The following is a 19,948-nucleotide window of genomic DNA, read 5'->3' as shown; positions in this document are numbered from 1 at the left end:
AAGTAAGAGACCATCAAAACTGTCAGTGAAAATATCCACAGAAAACTATGTAATCACTGACTTAAATATCGTAATAGGAAGCAGATCCTCCTTTTTGTAGCTACCAATGTTAATTAATTTAGGATTGGTGGTCACCTTCCATATTTACAATTTTCAGCAGTGATAATCCCAACTTACTATCCCTGGTCGTGTTTGATCAATTTGGAAGTCATATTGTTCATGGGCAACTGGAATCACCTCCTGGACTGAAAAATTCCATGCCCTGTTCAGTACTCTGAGATATAAACAAAAGCTTAATATTGTTTAAACCATTAATAAAGTCATCTTTTGAGATTAAAGAAACACCAGATGTAAGTACAGATTCTATCATGAAAAGTGCAACTATTTTTTTATTTACTTGTTTTTACCTTAAGCATGTCACTTGATTAACATAGGTCAAATAGAATATTTTAAAGGTCATTTCCAAGTCAAAAACTTCATTATTTCCTTATTTACCTTTGATCAGGAATTTTAATTTTCTTTAGCTATAATATGATGAAATACAGGTGTTTTAATGAAAAAATATTAAATATCTATCCTTAATTTTCTCCTTAAAACATCTGCATTTCATCATATTACTTAAAAGAATAGAGAATAAATATTAGGAATAGTTTTAATAAGTCAGGTAGATTCCCAGTACAGAGACAAGATTACCAGAACCTGTGTAAGGTATGAGACTTCATCCTACTTAAAATGTAAGTGTGACTGCCACAGCTTCCTGCATCCTGGCAGAAGACCCAGGACTTCTGAGTCAGAGAGGAAAGTGTTAATACTCAGGATGGCAAGCATAGGTGCTCCATGTTTGCAATGGTTGCTCTTGTCCCAATTTCCAGGAACAACAGTGAAACTTTTGTAGAGGCAGTGAGTTTGTGTCACTTGCTTTTTTGCCTAGAGAGACATTACCTTTAATACTGTAAGCAGTAAGCAAATCTACCCATTACTTTGCTGTATAACTATCCATAAAAGAAATTTCAGGGCTGAGGACCTACCATAGTGGTCAAATTCTTGGCAAATACTTGTGAAGATCTGGATTCAGTCATCAGCATGGCCAAAAAAGAAATACAAAGGATGCCTAAGAACAGAATGGCAGTTACTGCCTCCCTCACAAGACATGCAGAATCAGGAAAGCAGGTGGAAAGACCTCCCAATCAGCAGGTTCTTTTGTGAGTACCACTCCATCAGTGATTAACCTCATCAACAGGGGCTGGAACCGAAAGTATTCCGTTTGTTTCCTATACAGTAATGCATCCATTCACTAATGCTTCTATTCTTGAACAATTTTGTTTGAAAACAGAAGCATTTGGCAAAATTTTGCTTGCCTTCATAAACTCGGTATCCGGTGACAAACATAACCCTGTCCATCTTCCCCAGAATCATGGAACCAATTAAGTTCGTGAACCGAGGCACCACAGTAGCATGAATTGAGACTATCTTTAACAGGACCAATAGGGTAGATAAGGACAACCATTGTTACAAGTCCCTGTCTCCCAGGATTCCAGGCTCAACCAGCTGAATAAATGCACAAATTATTTTCACTTGTCATGGAAAACCAGGTATTTTCTCCTTGACTGAGGAACATCAGCAAGAACAAGGGCATATTGTACAAAGCTTACAGAGCTTTCACTCTGTTCCCAGCTTTGACCCACCTGTGCATGCTGTGAAAGGAGTATGTTAAACCAAGTCATTATCTGTCTCATCTGGGACCGTGTTAAGCCAACAAGAGCATCCAGGAGACTGAGCCAATATTGAGTTTTCGTCTTCCTGGTCTCTCTTGGGCTAGGCCTCCCTCCACCTGAGGGGTAAAAAAGTAGAACATTAGAAGAGTTAGACGCCTTACTCACCTGACAAATAGAAATGCAAAAGACAGAAAGCTGGAGCCAATAACCGGCTTCTATGCTTTCCTTTTTTTTTCTTTTTTTTTCTTTTTTTTTTTTTTAACAAAAACCAGCCTTGTTCTTCTGACTCATTTGCCTTCTTATCAACTCTGAACCTTGAGTACTTTATTTCTGGTGCTTTGTTGTTCTTAGTTTGCTTCAGGTCATAGTGTTAGTCATTTCATTTCTGACAATATCATTGAGTTTCACAACCATGTCTTAGTTTCCTAAAACAGAATATTCTGGAAAGTTGAATATATTCAGATATCAAAAATATCAAAGGTCATCCCATGTCTTGAATTTGATAATATTGACCTGAATTCCCATTCACAAGTTAAAATGAATCATATTCAAGTATATCTTCTGCTCCAAAGAGTTTCTTGGAAGTAGAAATAGAGTAGAAATTTAGTCTCAGATGTATTTGTATTTGGAGTTTAGGTTCCTTATTTATTTGTAGCGTTAACTTTAGGGAATTTATCTTCTCATCTGGACACTGGTGCAATTGCTGACCCACAAATATTCAATAATTGTCTATCCTCTATTTTCTTAATTTTCTATCGTGGATATGTGCAAGCCATCAAAGGAGTTGTTGAAATGATGAAATCTTGTGGGAGGGCTCGTACTTTCTGGTTCTGGACAAATATGAGAGTCTTTGTATGTTGTTTGTATAATCCTTTCTTCGCTATTGTTTGCTTATGGCTCTTTGATGTACTTGAGAATACACTGACTTTCCAATTATCTTTATTTACTAGGTACTTCTTTAACTAGTTACTTCTTTCTGGAAGCTTGAAAATAATGTTCTGATTGCTTCATTTCATTGAACTATTAAGAAAACATTAATCATGATTTACTTTTACACTAACTTTCTAATATTTGATTGGTAGATTAAAAAATAGGTAGTTTGTTCCTGGCTTTGATAGCCTTACAATCTGATCACTTGGGTCACCCGCGTTACCAAGCTAATCAACTGAAAAATGATGCTGGCACATCCTGGAGGTCAGTGTGACATGTCCCTACCAACCTCATTAATGCTGTTCCCTGAGTAGGAATTCCGCTGACCAGCCTTAACTTATTCAGTCTGAGAACTAGATGCAATTATGTAGCTTGATAGTTTAACCTTGTTTCTAGCAGGTTGTGCTCAGAAAAGTATTTGTATACTAATTGATTTGTCTATTCAACTGCAGTATAATTTCCACAGAAATGAAAGTAGCCCTCAGATATGTACAAGTCTCAGTGACATTTTTAAGGATGAATCCTTTTTTGTTAGCATAATAGCTGCTAGCACACGTTTTCCCACTTTAACACTCAAAAAAGACAAATAATGCAGCTGCTTTTTTCTTTAGTACACAAATTATTAAAAAATCACTGTATAGTTCATTTTTAACTAATAAAAATTTGTCACTAGTCTTATGCATTAAGAGTTAACTACTTGATATTTAGGATGCCACCCTGGCATTTTTCTTAAATGTATATAACATCAACAAGGGTTATTTACTCTGTAAAGTCTGCCTTTTTGGTTTTGTCACCAATAAGTACAAATTGAGTCTAATCACAAGTTGGTGTTTACAAATATACATTACATGGTAATAATAGACAACCACTGTCATCCAAATTAGTAGCAAATTATGGCAGGGTGAGTTTAGCTTCTGTTAACAGTAATGCCAATTTATTTCTGTCTGCTTTAGGGTAAGTTGCCAGATAGGAAAGGAAAGCCATTTCTTACCATTTTAGTGGTAAATCTGAATCTGCATGCAATATGTAATCAGCTCATTTGCCTTGTCTAATTAGTGTTTTCATAAAACTTTAATCCTTTTCACATCATTATATTTGCAAGGTTAAAAATCAAACAGTAGTGTAAAAAGCTCATGATAAAAATGTCACTTCGATAAATGGATGGGGGACAGCTAACAGCTGCACAGTATTTACAGCAACAAAGTTGGACCCCTCGTCCCTATCTTGCCAATCAAAATATTGGATGGATCAAAAATTTAAAACTACATTAGCATATCTTGTAGAAACTGTTGGAATTTAAAAATAATTAATAGATGAATAACTTTTTAAATATCGAAAACAGAGGCATAGGTGACAAAAGTCAGTATATTTAACCATATAAGCAAATTCTTATATGTTAAAAAGTCATCAGATTAATGACCAAAAAGGAAAAGTTACAACTTATAATAAAGGACTAGAGGGCAATCTGTCCGAGTGTAATTTGGTAACGCCGTATTTTAAATTTTGCTTATAACTGGAAAATATAGCTATCACTAGTGTCATGTTTGTATGACTACAGATATCATTATTTGCAGAGCCAAATAGGATGCTTATTCTTTCTTTGCTAGTTTGAGTTTTTTGTCTGCGTTCTGATGTTCTAATTGTCCTTCCGTTTCCCCTGTGATTACCTTTCACTTTTCAAATTTCCTCCTTGCTTCTTGTTCCCTGGGAATAGCATCCAGACCTTTATCACAGCCAACTGCAAAATCTCCATTCTGTCACTCCTTCATTCTTTTAGTGGATCCCACTGCTTTTTTAAAATTATTCTTATTGTTTCCTTTCTTGGTTTTATTTCTTTTTTTAATTGAGTTTACTGGTACATTCTAGGTAGACAGTACCGTTACATTCATCACTGGGATCTTGTACCTTTACATGCCAGGTCTTGGTCTTGGTTTTATTTCTTCAAGATGAAAAAAATGAAAGTAAATTTTCTGAGGTTTCATATATCTCACATTGATTTTATTCTTTTCTCCCACTTGTTGGATAGTTTACCTTGGTGTAGAGCTGCAAACTGAAATGCATTTCCTTCAGAAATGTAAATATTGAAGAATCAGCTGACTGCCTTTTGGATTCTTGGCCCTCTGAGTTTCCTAAAAGGGGAACAGGAATAATCTGCCTCATTTGCCGTTCGTCTCCTGGAACTTCTCACATGAGGCAGCAGAAGGACACTCTCTGCTTTCCCTTTCTGAGTGAGGGAGTCCTGCTCCCAGGTCTCCTCCTTCTGTGCCTCCTGTTTCACCCTAAGATGTTATGATGGGTGAGACTGCATTTAGAAGCACTCTTCCCAGCCGGGCGTGGTGGCGCACTCCTGTAATACCAGCACTCGGGAGGCTGAGGCAGGAGGATCGCTGTGAGTTCAAGACCAGCCTGGGCTACATAGTGAGTTCCAGGTCAGTTTCAACTACATAGTGAGACCCTGTCTCAAAAAAACAAAAACAAAAATAGGACTCTTCTCAATAGAACTAATTTCCGGACTGCTCAACAATCCTTTCTGTGGTATCAAAAGCCAAACATTGACTCTTCCATGTCTTTATGCTTCTAAAGTTATAATCTTAATCCTTCCAAGGAAAAAGCTGCCTCTGGCAGAAAGAAGAAAGGCTAAAGGAGTTTCACAAGGAGGAAAGCTAGGTGTGGTGACACACACTTGTAATCCCAGCCCTGAGGAGGCTGAGGCAGGAGGATTGAAAGTTTGAATGCCACCTGAGTGACTTGGCACGGCCCTGTGTCAAAATGAAAAATAAGAAAGGGCTTGAATGAACTCGGTTTTCATATCCTGGCTTTCATGCCCTGGGTTCAATCCCTTCTATTACAAACAAAACAAAACAAAGAAAGTAAAATACTTGTGTTTTTAACTTAATATTCCTTAAAATTTCCTTATTCCAGCATAGAGTATTTTTTCTCTTCTTAAAAGTTCACTTTTCACCTTTGTCACCTGCAATTGTTTAGCCTGATAAACCACTGCAAAGTTATCTCACTCAGTACCTGTGTCTTTCACTTGGAGGGAGTGTATCAACGCTGATTTAATTTTTAACCCTAAAATTACCAGATTGCTTCCTGCAGTCCGGTAATTTGTGTTATCTAGCCCAAATGTGAGTTACTAATTGTATTACATTTGGAATTACATCTCTACCATGTGGCCCACTCTTGGTGAGAGACGTTTATAAGCAGCATGTATGGATTATTCCTTCTGTCTGCAGTAGAACTGTGTCTCCCTGTGACCAATGAGCTGTGGAAAAGCTAGTCCAGAACTCCGGATGGTTATGGTGATCTGACTGATCATTGAAATGGAGTTTATCATATTCTCCTTGCATAAATCATTAAAACAGGATTTGACAGATAGATCATGGCCCATTAGTTTTTTCCTATCAATAGAGCATTGAGTTAACTGAAATCAAACCATTTCATTAATTAGAATGAAACCAATTGTACATAAAGTGTGTCGTAGTCAAGAAAAATTACCAAGGTAAAAATACCAAAATATGAAAGTGTTTATAATAAATGAAAGTGAATGGAGAGTAATTACCAAGTATGAAACATTATTATTTGAAATGATGTAAGCATTTTAAATAATTTGTTTCTATTATTTACTAATTAATGATTTGTGTAAATAATGCCTTCACTGCATGTTGTTGTCTTTTCTTTTTCAAAAAGCAAGTACTTATTCCTCAACGATGTGAAATAAATTGATCCATGCAGATTATAGCTCTTCCTCTAATGAAGGGCAGATGGTTCCAAATGGAAGTCACATCTCTTCTGCAACACCGCCACCTAAGGCATAAAAGTAACTCACAGGATTCTGGTATTAAGTGGGATCTGGGGATGAAGAACATAATTATCTAAATTGGATTTTCTGAGGCTGTGATAATTATTCTCACCACTGCAGAAGTACCAAGAGAAGTGTAAAGAATCAGAATCTTAGCAGTCATTCATCCTTTCAACACCTAAATGCAAAACACAGCACTAGATAATGTAAAATGGAAAGGCACTGAGGATAAATATATCATGTGAAACGTAGCAGGAGCAAAAAACACTGTTGGAGGAAAGTTTGTGATGAGCACGGATGTCTAGCAACATTGCAGACTCGCAGGCTGTGTGTTCTATTAATTACTTTTTAGTTTTTCTAGTTTCATTGAGTGAATCAAACTGTTTAAGAATGCACATAATAAAGATTTATATACTGGATTCAGAGTGTATGGGAAAAGGTTATCACTGAAACAGATCCCAGCAACTACATGGACTGATCAAAATCTGTTGTGTCCCATGTCTGAAATGCTTCCGGGGTGTTGGACTGAGGAGTTTCAAAAGCACTATGTGGGCCTTGGTTTGTTAAACTTGAAGGTCAGGTGTAGTTGTTCATCCAGTCAGGGAACTTGTTTATTGCAACTGATAATGGTTGAATCGTCCTGGTACAAACTAGTAGTTGATAAGATTTTCTCTCTAATGGTAGATCTCCCTACTGTTCTCAGTGTCACTGGGAGGATATGTAAGGGCTTTGTAAAATATGGAAGAGACTTTATTGTTCTTCATTTCATTTCAAAGACACCTGTTTCTAGTGTACACTAACACCCACTTACGATAAAATGGTGGGCTTTTATATAAACATATTTTGACTCATCTTTGGAATATTTGTACATCCTAAGGAAAATTCTTTCTTGCATCATGGTAATTCTGTGAAATAACATAAAACTGGCCATTCTTTTAATTTATTAATGTAAATGTTCTTAAATTTCAAGACTCAAAACTAGTACAAAAATCACTTCCTGTGGCTGGACCATGTGTCTATTATATTTTTACTTATTTGTTTTTGCCTTTATAAAATATTTCTCTGTCATAGAATGATTCATTTTCAAAGGAACCACGTTTACATGTAAACTTTACAAAATAGTATGCAAAACTATTCTGACACCCACAATTTCAGGAAGTTTGTTCTTCCTATTCTCATATTAAAGGTAGTAAATTTTTTGTAAAGACATATAAATCCTGTCTTCATTCTGATTCTGTGTATACCATCTTAAAAAACAGAAATCCTAGTAGTATTTTAAGAATTTATGCAGATTCTGCTTAATCTTATGTTTCCAGTCTGTGAAGCATATTTTAAAGTAATTTTAACACTTAAAATACATTTATTGTATTTTTCAACTTTTGTTGAAGTGGGTGTTAGGTATCATAGGCAACATTCCTGGCAAGGGAGTGCAAGTAATTCTTTAAAATGAAACTTTGGTGTTTTAGTTCAGCCCTTTCATTGATTGAAAAGTTATGAATCTATCTTGCCTCTTTTCACAAATGAAAATTTGTCCAAATGAAATGAATCTACCCTATTAATTCTACTCGACATCTGCTTTATTTGTTAAACACTTCAAATTTTTTTTTCTGATCCATTTAATTCTAAGTAATTTCTCAGTTAAATATTTACATGGGCTTCCATGATTATAAGCCCTAGCTTGTTTTAAATAACCAGCAGATTATCCACAGAGTGTTATGTGGAATACTACACATTGTAATCACTGTGTATTGGAATTTAAAATGATTTGACTGGCTTAGACTTATTTTTTGCATGTTTTCATCTTAGCCAAAAGTATACTAACCTTCTGAATTCCATTCTTTTTCAGCATTTTAGTATCTAGAATTCTACCAGATAAAAAAGTGAATGACTATATAGACATATGCAGTTGTTTCCATTATGAAAATACTAAATACGCCCCCAAGTTTCTCTTTCAAAAAGTGGAAAATCTGTATGTTTGCAAAATTTAATAGAAATAACTTGATTTATTGTTTTTACAGCAGGTTAAGTAGATGGGGAAAATAGAAAAATAGACATTCTTTGGCAAATTAAGTCAAAGAGAACCTGCATAGATTATACAGTGTACCATGTGTACAAATAATATGATTCTCCAGGAAAATTATCCAAATACGTAAAACATCAGGTAGTTGTCAAGTGAATGAGTTTCAAAGTAAAGAAAAGTTACAGTCTGTAAATGATTCATTCTTAAACGAACTACTATAAGGCAATCATAGACATAATAGAGTGGGGTGGTCACTTTAGCCTAAGACAATAAGATTTAAAGTTCTTCAGTGAATTACTGAAGTCCAAGCTTGATAATAAAATTAATTATATGTAGAGCAGTAAACTATTCCCCAACACCAATGCCAGTATTGCTGTACCAGTGGGGTTTTTTTTGTTTTTTTGTTTTTTTATGATCCTGTCTACGGTGCGTCTATTAAGTCTCTTCTATAAATGAGCTGAAGGACAGAATAAAAGGGGCTTCTGCCTGTCAGTAGTCACTGTCAACTCAAAGGATAAGTAGCTGACATGTAATGAGATGTTTACAAAGCCAGATTCAGAAAGAAAACTGGAAAGCATTCTGACACAAATGTTAATCTCTACCCTAGTTTCATTTATTTTAACTGAAGCTTAGGTCCATCGATCATTTTCATAGTAAGTGTTGAATAAACCCCTTACTAAATGGAAGGAGCAGTGACCTGAATGATTATATTAGTGAATCGTCCTCAAGTTGTAATTTCTTACTTTGGGAAATATGCGTGTGATTTTTAGACAGTTGATTAATTTGTGTTTTACTAATGACAATATTAAGATTATTTTTCTTTGTAAACGTCAACTAACGTTCAATAAAAACAGTTGAAAAATGTTCTGAACATTAGGGAAATATGGCTAGGGTTAAAAATTGGTCATTTATAATTTTAATTTTAAGTGATCCATTAAAGATTAGAAAAACATTTACCCATTTTTTTTATAAAATTAAAAAAAAAAACAAGTCCTAGACCAAGCGTAACTGAAGGGGGTTCAGAGTTGTCATGTTCAAAGACACAGTAGGGGGTTTGTTTGGAATTGATGCCATGTCTTGGTACCTGGATCTTGCACACAAAAGGTTCTCTTGACTATTTTTAATCATGTGAATATATAATAAATAAAATTTAATGATTTTACATTTTATATGGAGTCTTGCTATATAATTTTCCCAGCTAGTAGAAAAAGTGACTTCAATTATGTTTCTTAGAATTAAATGTATTTCCTTTCCTTGATGACATTATGTGTGTGTGTGTGTTTTAGTAACTCATTTCAGAAAGGGCTGAGAGAGTTAGCCACATTTAGATGAACATCAGAAATGTTATAGACTGACTATTCATGAAATGATATTTTCTTTAGGGTAAGAGGGAAGAATTTAAGGTGGAGCCAAGACTGTGTCAGTCTTATAGAATATGACACAGCTTCCTGTAGTTCCATTGTGATTAACACTTGATATAACTGGATTTTAATATTTGTTTTTCTTATAAACAGTAGGAATCTATCATTCAAAAGTCTAAGTTAGCCAAGTTTCCTTGTTTATATATCATTTAATAGGTGATTTTTAATCTACAAAGAGAACTGACTTTTTTCATTCCCAAATCACCGAAATACAGGTTTCATGTGCTTCTGCAACATGAAATTCTTCAGAAGCAGATAAAAAGAAATAGAAATAATAAATGCATGGATCTTATTCAGCTATTGTAAAGGAGTCAGAGACTTGGGGAATGAAAATTGGTGACACATGCAGCATTTTTTGTACTAAATGCTCTTTGAAAATTAGGTATAATAATAAATGTTCAATTCTGACAAGTTCAATGAGAAATTAAAATGTCTATCATTTTTCTATTCAAAACAGATTTAAATGTTAAAATTATATATGGCATTTATAAAAAATTTAATGTGAAAAATTAAAAAAGAGTATATACATAATAAATAGGGGTCATAAGAAATATATCTAGTATTTTAGTTTAAAGGTAGTGATAGCTTTATTTATTTATTTATTGGTAGCGGGGATTGAACTCAGGACCTTGTGCTTGTGAGGCACCACTGAACTAAATCCCCCATCCTAGTGATGACTTTTAAAGAATAAGGTCCTATTATAAAAATGAATCCTAGGTGTCTATAGATAGGGTGAATGCATATCTGAGGCCTTAGGTTCAATCCAGTACCAAAAAATAAGAAATAAACAATGCTAACTATTTGAAATTAGATAACACAAGAATGTTTCTTCTAGAACCAGGGTAAAGTCCGATTTATTTGAACTAGAGCTTTATATTGATTCCAAACCATTTTAGCACATATAATATTTAGCTGATTAATCATAATATTTGGAAAATCTTCTTGCATCTTCAAACAAAAACATAGAGCTGGTTGACTGGAATGGATTGATTTTCCAGTGTGAATTGTTTTCATTCAGCCATTAACAGTCATAAATCATAATGAAAAAGACACAGATTCTACCTATTGAAGCTTAGACCTGCTAAGAGAATAAACCATTCCCTGAACAATCACCTACATGGATTTATGATAAGCCCTGTAATGGAAAAGTCCAAGGCGCTCCAACACCAAAATGGGCAACTCATGTGCTGTCAGAGAAGGTGAGACAGGGTTTTCTTGAGATCAGCTTGGCTGTGGTGTAAAGCCAACCAGGAAGATCTTCAGATGAACAAGAAGAGATCATGGGAGTAGTAGAGATGGAAAGAAGTAGATCCAACTATACTTTGGAGATAAAAATCAACAGACTTGGAAACTAGATGTGAGGTGTAAGCTTGAAAGAGGAGAGTAAGGAGTCTGGGTTCTAGATTTCTACTGTGGGCACTCACTGAGGGTATTGGTGCATTCACTGAGGTTAGGAATCCTGCAGGAGGGTCCAGTCTTGAACGAAGCAGCCTGACTTCCATGCTGGATGGACTAATGTCAGACAGGCAATTGGATGCTGGATCTGTATCCAATGCAGAAAATAAACTGAGATATAAATCTAGGATTTGCTGGTTTAGGAAATCTGAAACCCATAGTCTATAAGATTGTGATAAGAGAATGTGAAGCAAGAAGAAAATGAGCCTAAAATCCCCCACATTTAAACCACGTTTTCAGGTTGAAAATGAAAGAAGGAAGCAAGCAGCTGTCAAGACAACGAAGATGGAGTGATAGCTGCTGAAGATTAAAATGAAATAACAAAATTGCTTTGAGTTTCATGCTAAGGAGGAATTTTACATAACAGTAAATATTTATAAAGACCAAAAGACCTGACTTCCAAACTAAAAACACCTTAGGTTTCCTGAGTTTTTGCTTTTTGCTTATTGGTTGGTTGGTTGGTACCAGGGATCGAACTTGGGTCCTTGCACTTGCAAGGCAGGCAGCAGAACCACTGAGCTAAATCCCCAGCCCCTGAGATATTTTTTTATGCTCTAAAAAAAATAACCTTCCCTACCACTTAGCAATATAATGAGAAAATGTTAAAAAGAATCTATGATACTAAAAGTTAAATGTTATAGACATACGTTTGAAACCAAATCTATAATCATGTTTTCTTAAAAAGATACTTAGAAAGCTACTCTCAGCCAAAAAAGTACTTTTATTTATGGAGTTTAACTATACAAAATGTTTTTTTTCTGCTTACAAATATTGTTACCATTTATTAATGGTAGTTTGGTAAGAAACGGTTCTGAGGATATGGGGTGTTTTAACTGGTATGTTTAATCTTATACCTAGTTTGGAACTGCTTTTTCTTCTTTCTTGTACTTAGCTACAAAGATAAACCAGACAACGAAGGGGAATATATAATCATTAATATATTGCACAATTTAAACTTAAAGAGCTCAAATCAGTTTTGTTTAATTAGTGAAATGAGCATTAATATTCACAACACTCTTTGTGAAGCAGGTATACTTGAAATAGCCAATTAATCTGTGTCCCTTTTTCCTCGTAGGGTTCCATAGGGATACAGGGCCCCCAAGGTCCACCTGGAAAAGAAGGTCAAAGGGTAAGTAAACTTGGAACAACTGATATACATCATTAATTCAGGGAATAGTTGTTTTTAAAAAAACACCCAGCTATAGCAAGTGGATGGGCATTATATCAGCTCTCTAAAGGTTGAAATTTAAGAGTAGAGAGGTTGTATTTCAGAAAATTGTAAATTTTTCCAGATTGACATTGCAAGTATAGAGGTAATTTTTTGGATGAAAGGGATCAGCTCTCATTTGATCTAGAGCTCTTTGTACTGTATTTCCTGTACTGGAGTTAAATTAATGAGTATCTTTGTGGAAGTCCAGCCCATTCATGAATTCAATAAAAACCGTGGTTATTAAGCTCTGTATTGGTCAGCTTTCCCATTGCTGGGACCAATACTCAATACCCACAGCTTAGAGGAAGAAAGATTTGACTTGCCTTAGAGTTTTGGAGAATTCAGTCCCTGGTCAGCGGGCACAGAGTTAGTTATGTCACAGTTACGGCAAGTTGGAGGAAAACTGCTCACCTCATGGCATCCAGGAAGCAGAGAGCAGAGGAAGTGTGCCAGAGAGGAAGGGTGAGGGACCAGATGCAGTAACCAAGGTCACACCTCGATGACCCACCCATGCACACCCAGAAATGCGCCTTACTAATCCCGTGGGTGGCTCCCAAGCCAATCAGGTTGACAATTCAGCTTAACCGTCGCAATTACATTATATAACAAATTATTGACATTATTTTCTCTTGGTAACTCTCCTTTCATTGCTCTTTATTACATACAATAGCGAGTGAATAAATTGTGGTTGCATTCGGGGGTATTCAGTGTCCTTTTATCTCGAGTCTGTCTTGGTCTCCTCTTTCTTCAGTAAAAGGAAATCCTGAGGTGGGTGTGTGGCATCTGGCTGCTTTGACTCGGTCTGGTGGCTTACTATTATTAAGATTTCCAAATCATTTCAAAGACAGGAACATTTTACCTGCTTTCCCAAATGGTTATTTGTAAAAACTCTTCTTGCTAGATGAGGCCGATGAAGATTCTGTAACTTACAACCATAGGTGACTTGCCTGAATTTGGGCTTCTGACTCTCGATCCCATGGTTTCTTCTGTCATCTTGGGACATTAACCCAAATCTATTTTTGTCACTCTCAATTATTACTTTAAGTTCTGCCCTCTGCTAAATGAGTACATTTCTTCCAGTACGTCGGAGTCCTTGGGATGTTTATGGTCCAATGGTGTATTTTATCAAGGCTTATCTTTATTAGGTTCATAAAATCCCAGTTCTACTCTTTCTCTTCTTATATGGATTGCCGGTGCCCTTCCAGGCTGGTAGTCTTTTCCAGAGAACATTCATTGACCCTCTGGTATCAAGAGTGGGACTCACACCTGGGGTCATATTTAGAGTGGAAGGAAATGTGGCAAGTAGACCAGGTACGATAGCCAAGTTTCTTCTGTTGAAGCCTAAACTGAGTCCGTGTTTCTGGTCTGTTTTTACAACTTTGACTTGTACCGACATGAGGTAAATTAAGAGTTCCGGCTTTTGTTTCACTGAAAACTTCTACAGACTCAGATCTCCACCGCTCCTGTTGTTGAGTGGTTGCCTTTCAGAATCAAAGAGTAAGAAATGATCTTTGTTGTTATGATTTGTATCATCTGGACTTCAGTCCCTAATACCATTTCACTGTTTGGGAGTCGTGTGGTTGGTGTTGTTGAAGAAATTGAGCCAGGCCTGTAATCTCAGCACCCAGGATAGGATGACAAGGCAGGAGGACCACAGGTTCAAGGCCAGCCTGGACTACAAAGTGACTTCTTAGTCCCAAGACAAAAAAAAAAAAAAAAAAAATCCTGTTTTCCAGTGCAATAGCTCTTGGCTTTATGTCACCTTGAAGTTTAATGATTTGCTCGAATCATTAATAAATCTAACCAGAGCAGGGCCAGGCGACCCTGTGTAATACCAGCCTAGCCTGCCACCTTTCTACCATGGCATTCTTGTGACATGAGAATCAAGCCAGGTACAAGTAAAGCAAACTCTCCCTCCTCCCTGCTCCAATTTCTTAATTTTGTTTGGAAGGTAGAAGCTTGTCAGATACTAGAAGAAATGAAAAAATATTCCAATGAGACTTGTGCACAAATCATATACTTCAAATTGAAATTGTACTATTGGCCGGGAATTTAGCTCCGCAGTTCGGTGGCCTGCCTTGCAAGCACAAGGACCCGAGTTCAATCCCCGGTACCAAAAAAAAAAAGACAAAGAAAAAGAAATTGTACTATTAAAGGTAGCATTTCAGAAGAAGATGGGTTGTAGAATAAACTGATGTAGTTTTCATGATAATTATTTGAATTGTAAAATCAGTCCTTATTTTATGCGGATATACTCTCCATTTATAAGTGTGAAGCAGAGAATTTTGTGTTACCTTGACTTTATTTTCTATCAAGTGTAACGTCAGAAAAGAATGTAGTAGAATTTTGTAGTCATCGTTAAGCATAGTTTGTCATTGTTGCTACGTCTCTTTTGTGAGTGCCATGTTTATCAAAGAAAATAGCTAGAGCAGGTACTATGAACGTTATCAACACTTAAAAATGATTTCCATATATGCCCAGTGATTTGTTCTACTTTATAAGCTACTTGAACAGGAGAGAAATTAATGCAAGAAATGAAGCGTTCTTACATACTTAGGTATGGGTGCATCTGAATGTTACTATTTCTTGTCTGTTCAAGAGTTAGGCAACATGAAGCTTTAGACACATACATGTATTTGCATGTGTGTATATATATGAAACTTCTCGAAACTAAGCGTAATAATCTTTTCACTGTGGTTTGCTATAGAATACAAAGGTTTACAAAATCTGAGTTAAAAAATGATCCAAAAAAATTGATCCACTTTCAATTAAACTCTTAAGTGTTTTGACTATAGGTGTTTGCTGAGGAAATAATTGACTATTATTAATGTTTTTGCAATGAAATATGAAAAATGTATCAAGCCTTATGCACTTCTAGGAATAATGGCTTTAATGAATGAACAGCAGAAGAAATCATTAACATCTTGGTTTTCCTCAATGATTAAATAAATAGTAGCCCTTGTGCTACTAATATGTCACAATTAAGGTGTGTTTCAAACACAAGTGTCACATATAAATGCACTTTGGAAAATTCCAAAATTATAGAAGCACGTTAATATTGCCACTATTATTTTTATTAGAATATGAAGGTTCTGATTGATAAATTGCTTTTCTTTTTCTCTTTAACCTTTTGCGTAAAGTTTCTGTAGGCAGAACAATATTTTTTGCAAATACCACATCAGAATTCTGTTTGAAAGTTTTGCTAGTGGATTTTTCAAGCTACTAACTCTTCATTTATTAACTACAAGTCTTAGTTTATAAATTTAGTTACAACTACTTAATAGTTGCTTTTAACTTCAACATTGTATGTACTATGGCAAAATATATCTGAGATTTATGAGCTTCCTTTTTCCTTATCCTTGTAATTTTCTTGGAACCTTTTATGTGCCATTAATTTTTTCTTGTTTACTTTCTTAACTTTTTGAAGTCTGACAAGTAAAACACTTGTTTGCTTCATAATCGATACAGCTTTTGGAATCCAATCAATGCTGCAGATGAGAATGGGGGTGGGCGCAGGAAGGACAGCAGGGGGCGGTGTGGAGGAGGTAAGGCTGCTGGGGAGCGCGAGTGTTTAACCCAGGATGAGGTCAAAGGGCCAGGAGAGGAAGCGGGACACTGCAGGGCCAAGAACCAAAACAAGTGCGAAGATGTGTGGTGCTTCAGCAGGAATGAAATCTGGAACAAAGTCGGCTGAGAGATGTTGGGTAAGGAGAGGCTGTAAGCAGGGCCAGTTGAGAAAAAAGATTTAACTGAATCGTGTGAAGAGCACTGGGTGGGGTATAAGGAAAGGAGCTGGCAGATTATGAGGAAGAAGAGGCAGCAATGGGGAATCTGGGGAGGGTGGGCAGGAACTGGATGGAAGTCCAGAGAAGTATCTTCCTGGAATGCACTGTTTCACCTTAGCTGAGCGTATCCATGACGTAGATGCTAGGGGGAAACACCTCAAAAGGCCTGGCGTTTATAAAACTCCGTGAGACGTATATGCCCTGATGATTTCTCAGTATTCCTAATAAAAATCTCTTACACATAACGAAGATAGTAATCACTTTAGCGTAACCTAGGATTTCCCTTCATAGTGACCATAAACACCTTACATGTCTGACCTTCTCCAAGTGAAAGAATGAAACACTTGAGGTCTCTGGGAGAAGCCAGTTACCGCTCCGCACAGAATCTGAGCGGCTGGTGTCATCGCACTCTTGGCTTCTGCGGCTGGGTCCTCATTTTAGTCCTGAAGGGAAATTTTGTTTTAATGTGGGGAGATTTCCCTTTATTCCTTTGGTCTGTTCCTCGCCTGTCCTCTCTGCTGACTCTCAGCAGCCCACCTCTCCACTCCCCGCCCTCCTGGGATCCGGATTCCTCCAGCTCAACCGCACCGGAAGGTGAGCCTCCTCGTCCCCCTCCCGGCTGGCTGGAGGTGTCCCCTTGCACTTGCCAGGACTGGAAGAGGCGGAGGAGCTGGCTCGCATTTCTCCGATGAGGAGGGAGCCCTGCTGAAGTGGGCTCCAGGCGCGCGGTGAGGCGGGGCCCTCTGGCCCGACTGCGCTGTTAGCAAGCGCGCCTTCATCTTGTTCTTTCTAGAGACGCTTGCAGAAGGGAAGGCAAGTGGATAAAATCAGAATACCCGGGTGGATCAAAAACAGTGAATAAGGAGAGCTGGGATTTAGCTCAGTGGTTCCGCCCCCTGGCTCACAAGTGCAGGGCCCCTAGTTCGATCCCTGGTACAAAAAAAGGAAGGAAGGAAGGAAGGAAGGAAGGAAGGAAGGAAGGAAGGAAGGAAGGAAGGAAGGAAGGGAGGGAAAAGAAAAGAAAAGGGTAAATAAGGTGAAACGACTGTCTTCACTGCATTGAACTCACTAAACCTTTGCCTGAATTCTTACTTTATCTTTATATCCTTGCCCGTGCTTTAATGCCCCCAGAAGCTCCCTGAGGCCCACCCTGTGTTTATCCAGTTTGACGATGAAGTATATTAAAAGCTTATGAATGTGTAGATGATTTCCTGGGATGAAGATGGGACCCTTACTGGAGGGTGGCTGAGGCCTCAGCCATTTGTTCTGCAAACCAGTTTGCTAATCATGCACAAGTTCACTAGGACTGGCGTGGAAACACATCTTATTTTTCTCTGTTTATTTGTTCCCAAACTAGGTTATACGCTTTGTCTACAACCATATAAGTAATATAAATTCTGTTCTAATAATAACTGGGTCATACTGATTCCATTAGGAAAGAGAACAACAAAATCAGTGTTTCTACGAAATCAACACATACCACAGAACTCATCCAAGCAAAAATTTTATTAAGCTGTTTGTTTTATGGATCTTAATATATTTTTCAAGTGAAATTATAACTTTATAGACTAGCCATATACAGTAAAGGTTTATAGGACAGCAAGCAACTCACACCTGCCTCCTTGTACAGAAAAAAAAATGATAAAAAGTATTTCTGCTTTCTACAGGACAGTTTATTCCAAGTGCTAACTATGCAAATGACTTCGTAGTTACAGTGAACTAAGTCTAGGTCCTGGGTAGAAACTACTCATTTTCAGAAATTATACATCGTTACAGGGCCTTAAATCTGGGGAGGAGCTTTACAGAGAAAAGAACAAATAGTAATGAGTTCTAAGCTTCAGGAAGTAATTTGATTAGTTTCACATAGAATGAAAGGAAGACATAAAACAGTCACCTTACTCATCGTGTATTAAAAATAAACCTGAGCAGAGCTTAAAAATAGTAATAAATAAATTTAAAAATTTAAAAAGTAAAATTTTTTAAAATGTTTAAAAAGTTTTTTAAAAAAGTAAATGACCTTAAAATGTATGAAAAGTATATTCACAAATTCTGCTCACTCACCAGCACTCTGACCAGGATCCTCACGTCAGGAATTTGTAGAATCAATGAGAAGTAGTGAAAAATTATTTTAAGTAATTTTAACTCTGGTCCTGGGTAGAACAAAAATATGAGAAAATAATATTTTTTGCTTAAATCTATAGGTGAATATATATGTTATAAATACCATCTAAATATAAATGTTCTGGATTCTATAACCAGAGGTTCATTTTTACTGCAAATGATATAAACTTTCTAGCATACAGATGATATTTTCTTTCTGTTTACTCTCTACAAAAATGTCTCCTTGGAAGGTCTCCCTGACAACCGGTTATCTTGAGAGCCCGCCCGACATGCCATTTTGAGCCCTCTCCAACATTTGCAGATGTGTACCTGAGAAATCGGGCGCTCTTTTCAAGTTCCAAGCAAGAGCTGTGTAACTTCTCCTTGCTTGAATTTACAAAACCAAATAAGAGTTTCAGCGGACAGAGTAATCAAATCTGCAGTTATCCCAGCATCCCTGTTTGCAGTGCTCCACAGCAGACTTTAGGTCTTTGTCCCAGAGCTGAATCAAATGTAGCTGCTGAAGCAGAGGGTGAGACAGGAAAGAGGCCGGGATATGTTAGTGTCAAGCAAATGTCCACACAGAGGTAGTTGAGTAGCAAGGATAAGAAGCCTCTACTTTTGCCTCTCACTCTGATTCTGATGGGAAACATAAATCACAGGAAGATGATAGTGGAAGACAACTTTCAGCTGAGTCTAATTAAAATCAGGAGAAAAAGAGATGGTACCAGACATGGCCAGCCTTGTTAGAGCAGGTTGTAGATAAAGTATCACCGCTGGTTAATGACGGTGCTCTGGTTCATCGTGGTAAACTCCACCGTAATTAGTGGTCTCTGTAGTGCACTTAGAGCAAAGAGACAAAATGCTTTAAAATGACTGTCAAAGAGACTAAAGAAAGAGAGCAAGTGCAAAAACATGGGTTTGTGCCAATAATACTTATGTAGATAGTGAAACCACATTGAGCTGTGATCCTCACGTTCATTTAAATGAAGGGCCAAGTGAGCCTTTGTACGGGAACAAGATGACTTCATAAATTATCTCTGTTACTTGGATTAGTAAAGAAGAAATGTTGCCTATTCTTTCAAATAAGGTACTGCCTCTAGATGGGTTGTTATTGACATGAACAGACCCAGACCCTCTCTCTGGCCTGGAGGAAGCACACCATTTTCTAGGGGCTCCACCAGCGAGCCCCCAGTCCCTGTGGCCCAGAGCTTCGAGGGATGGTTCTGGGGGAGAGGGCTGGAGCCACTCCAGGAACAATAAATCATCACATATTTGAGTGAAAAGGGACCCGGGGTTTCATTCCAGCCCACCAAGCCAGGAAACCGAGGCCCAGAAAAATATAGCAATTCCCCAAGACTTCAAGGCCATTTATTCTCTTTAGTTGTTCTGTATAATAACAAACACTATTTTGTGGTCTCACACCAAAACCCAGATTTATATGTCTTTAAAATATTAAGGTAGGAATATTAGCCAGGTGTAGTGGTGCACACCTGTAATCCCAGCCCTC

The 19,948-nt window shown here is 37.0% G+C and overlaps 1 protein-coding gene across 2 annotated transcripts in view; it reads left to right on the top strand.

Moving 5' to 3' along the window:
- Positions 1–19,948, top strand: part of Col19a1 (collagen type XIX alpha 1 chain) — a 296,825-nt gene that overhangs the window by 147,329 nt on the left and 129,548 nt on the right. For both annotated transcript variants that reach the window (XM_033756533.1, XM_033756532.1), the window contains exon 16: positions 12,419–12,472. In XM_033756533.1, the coding sequence (XP_033612424.1) occupies positions 12,419–12,472 (54 nt within the window). The remainder of the gene's footprint in view (positions 1–12,418; positions 12,473–19,948) is intronic.

The sequence above is a fragment of the Fukomys damarensis genome, unplaced genomic scaffold, assembly GCF_012274545.1.
Source record: "Fukomys damarensis isolate Sample0158 unplaced genomic scaffold, DMR_v1.0_HiC HiC_scaffold_27, whole genome shotgun sequence".
Lineage (NCBI taxonomy): Eukaryota > Metazoa > Chordata > Mammalia > Rodentia > Bathyergidae > Fukomys > Fukomys damarensis.
Note: the sequence above shows the minus strand (reverse complement) of the source record. Positions and strands in the feature narration are given on the sequence as shown.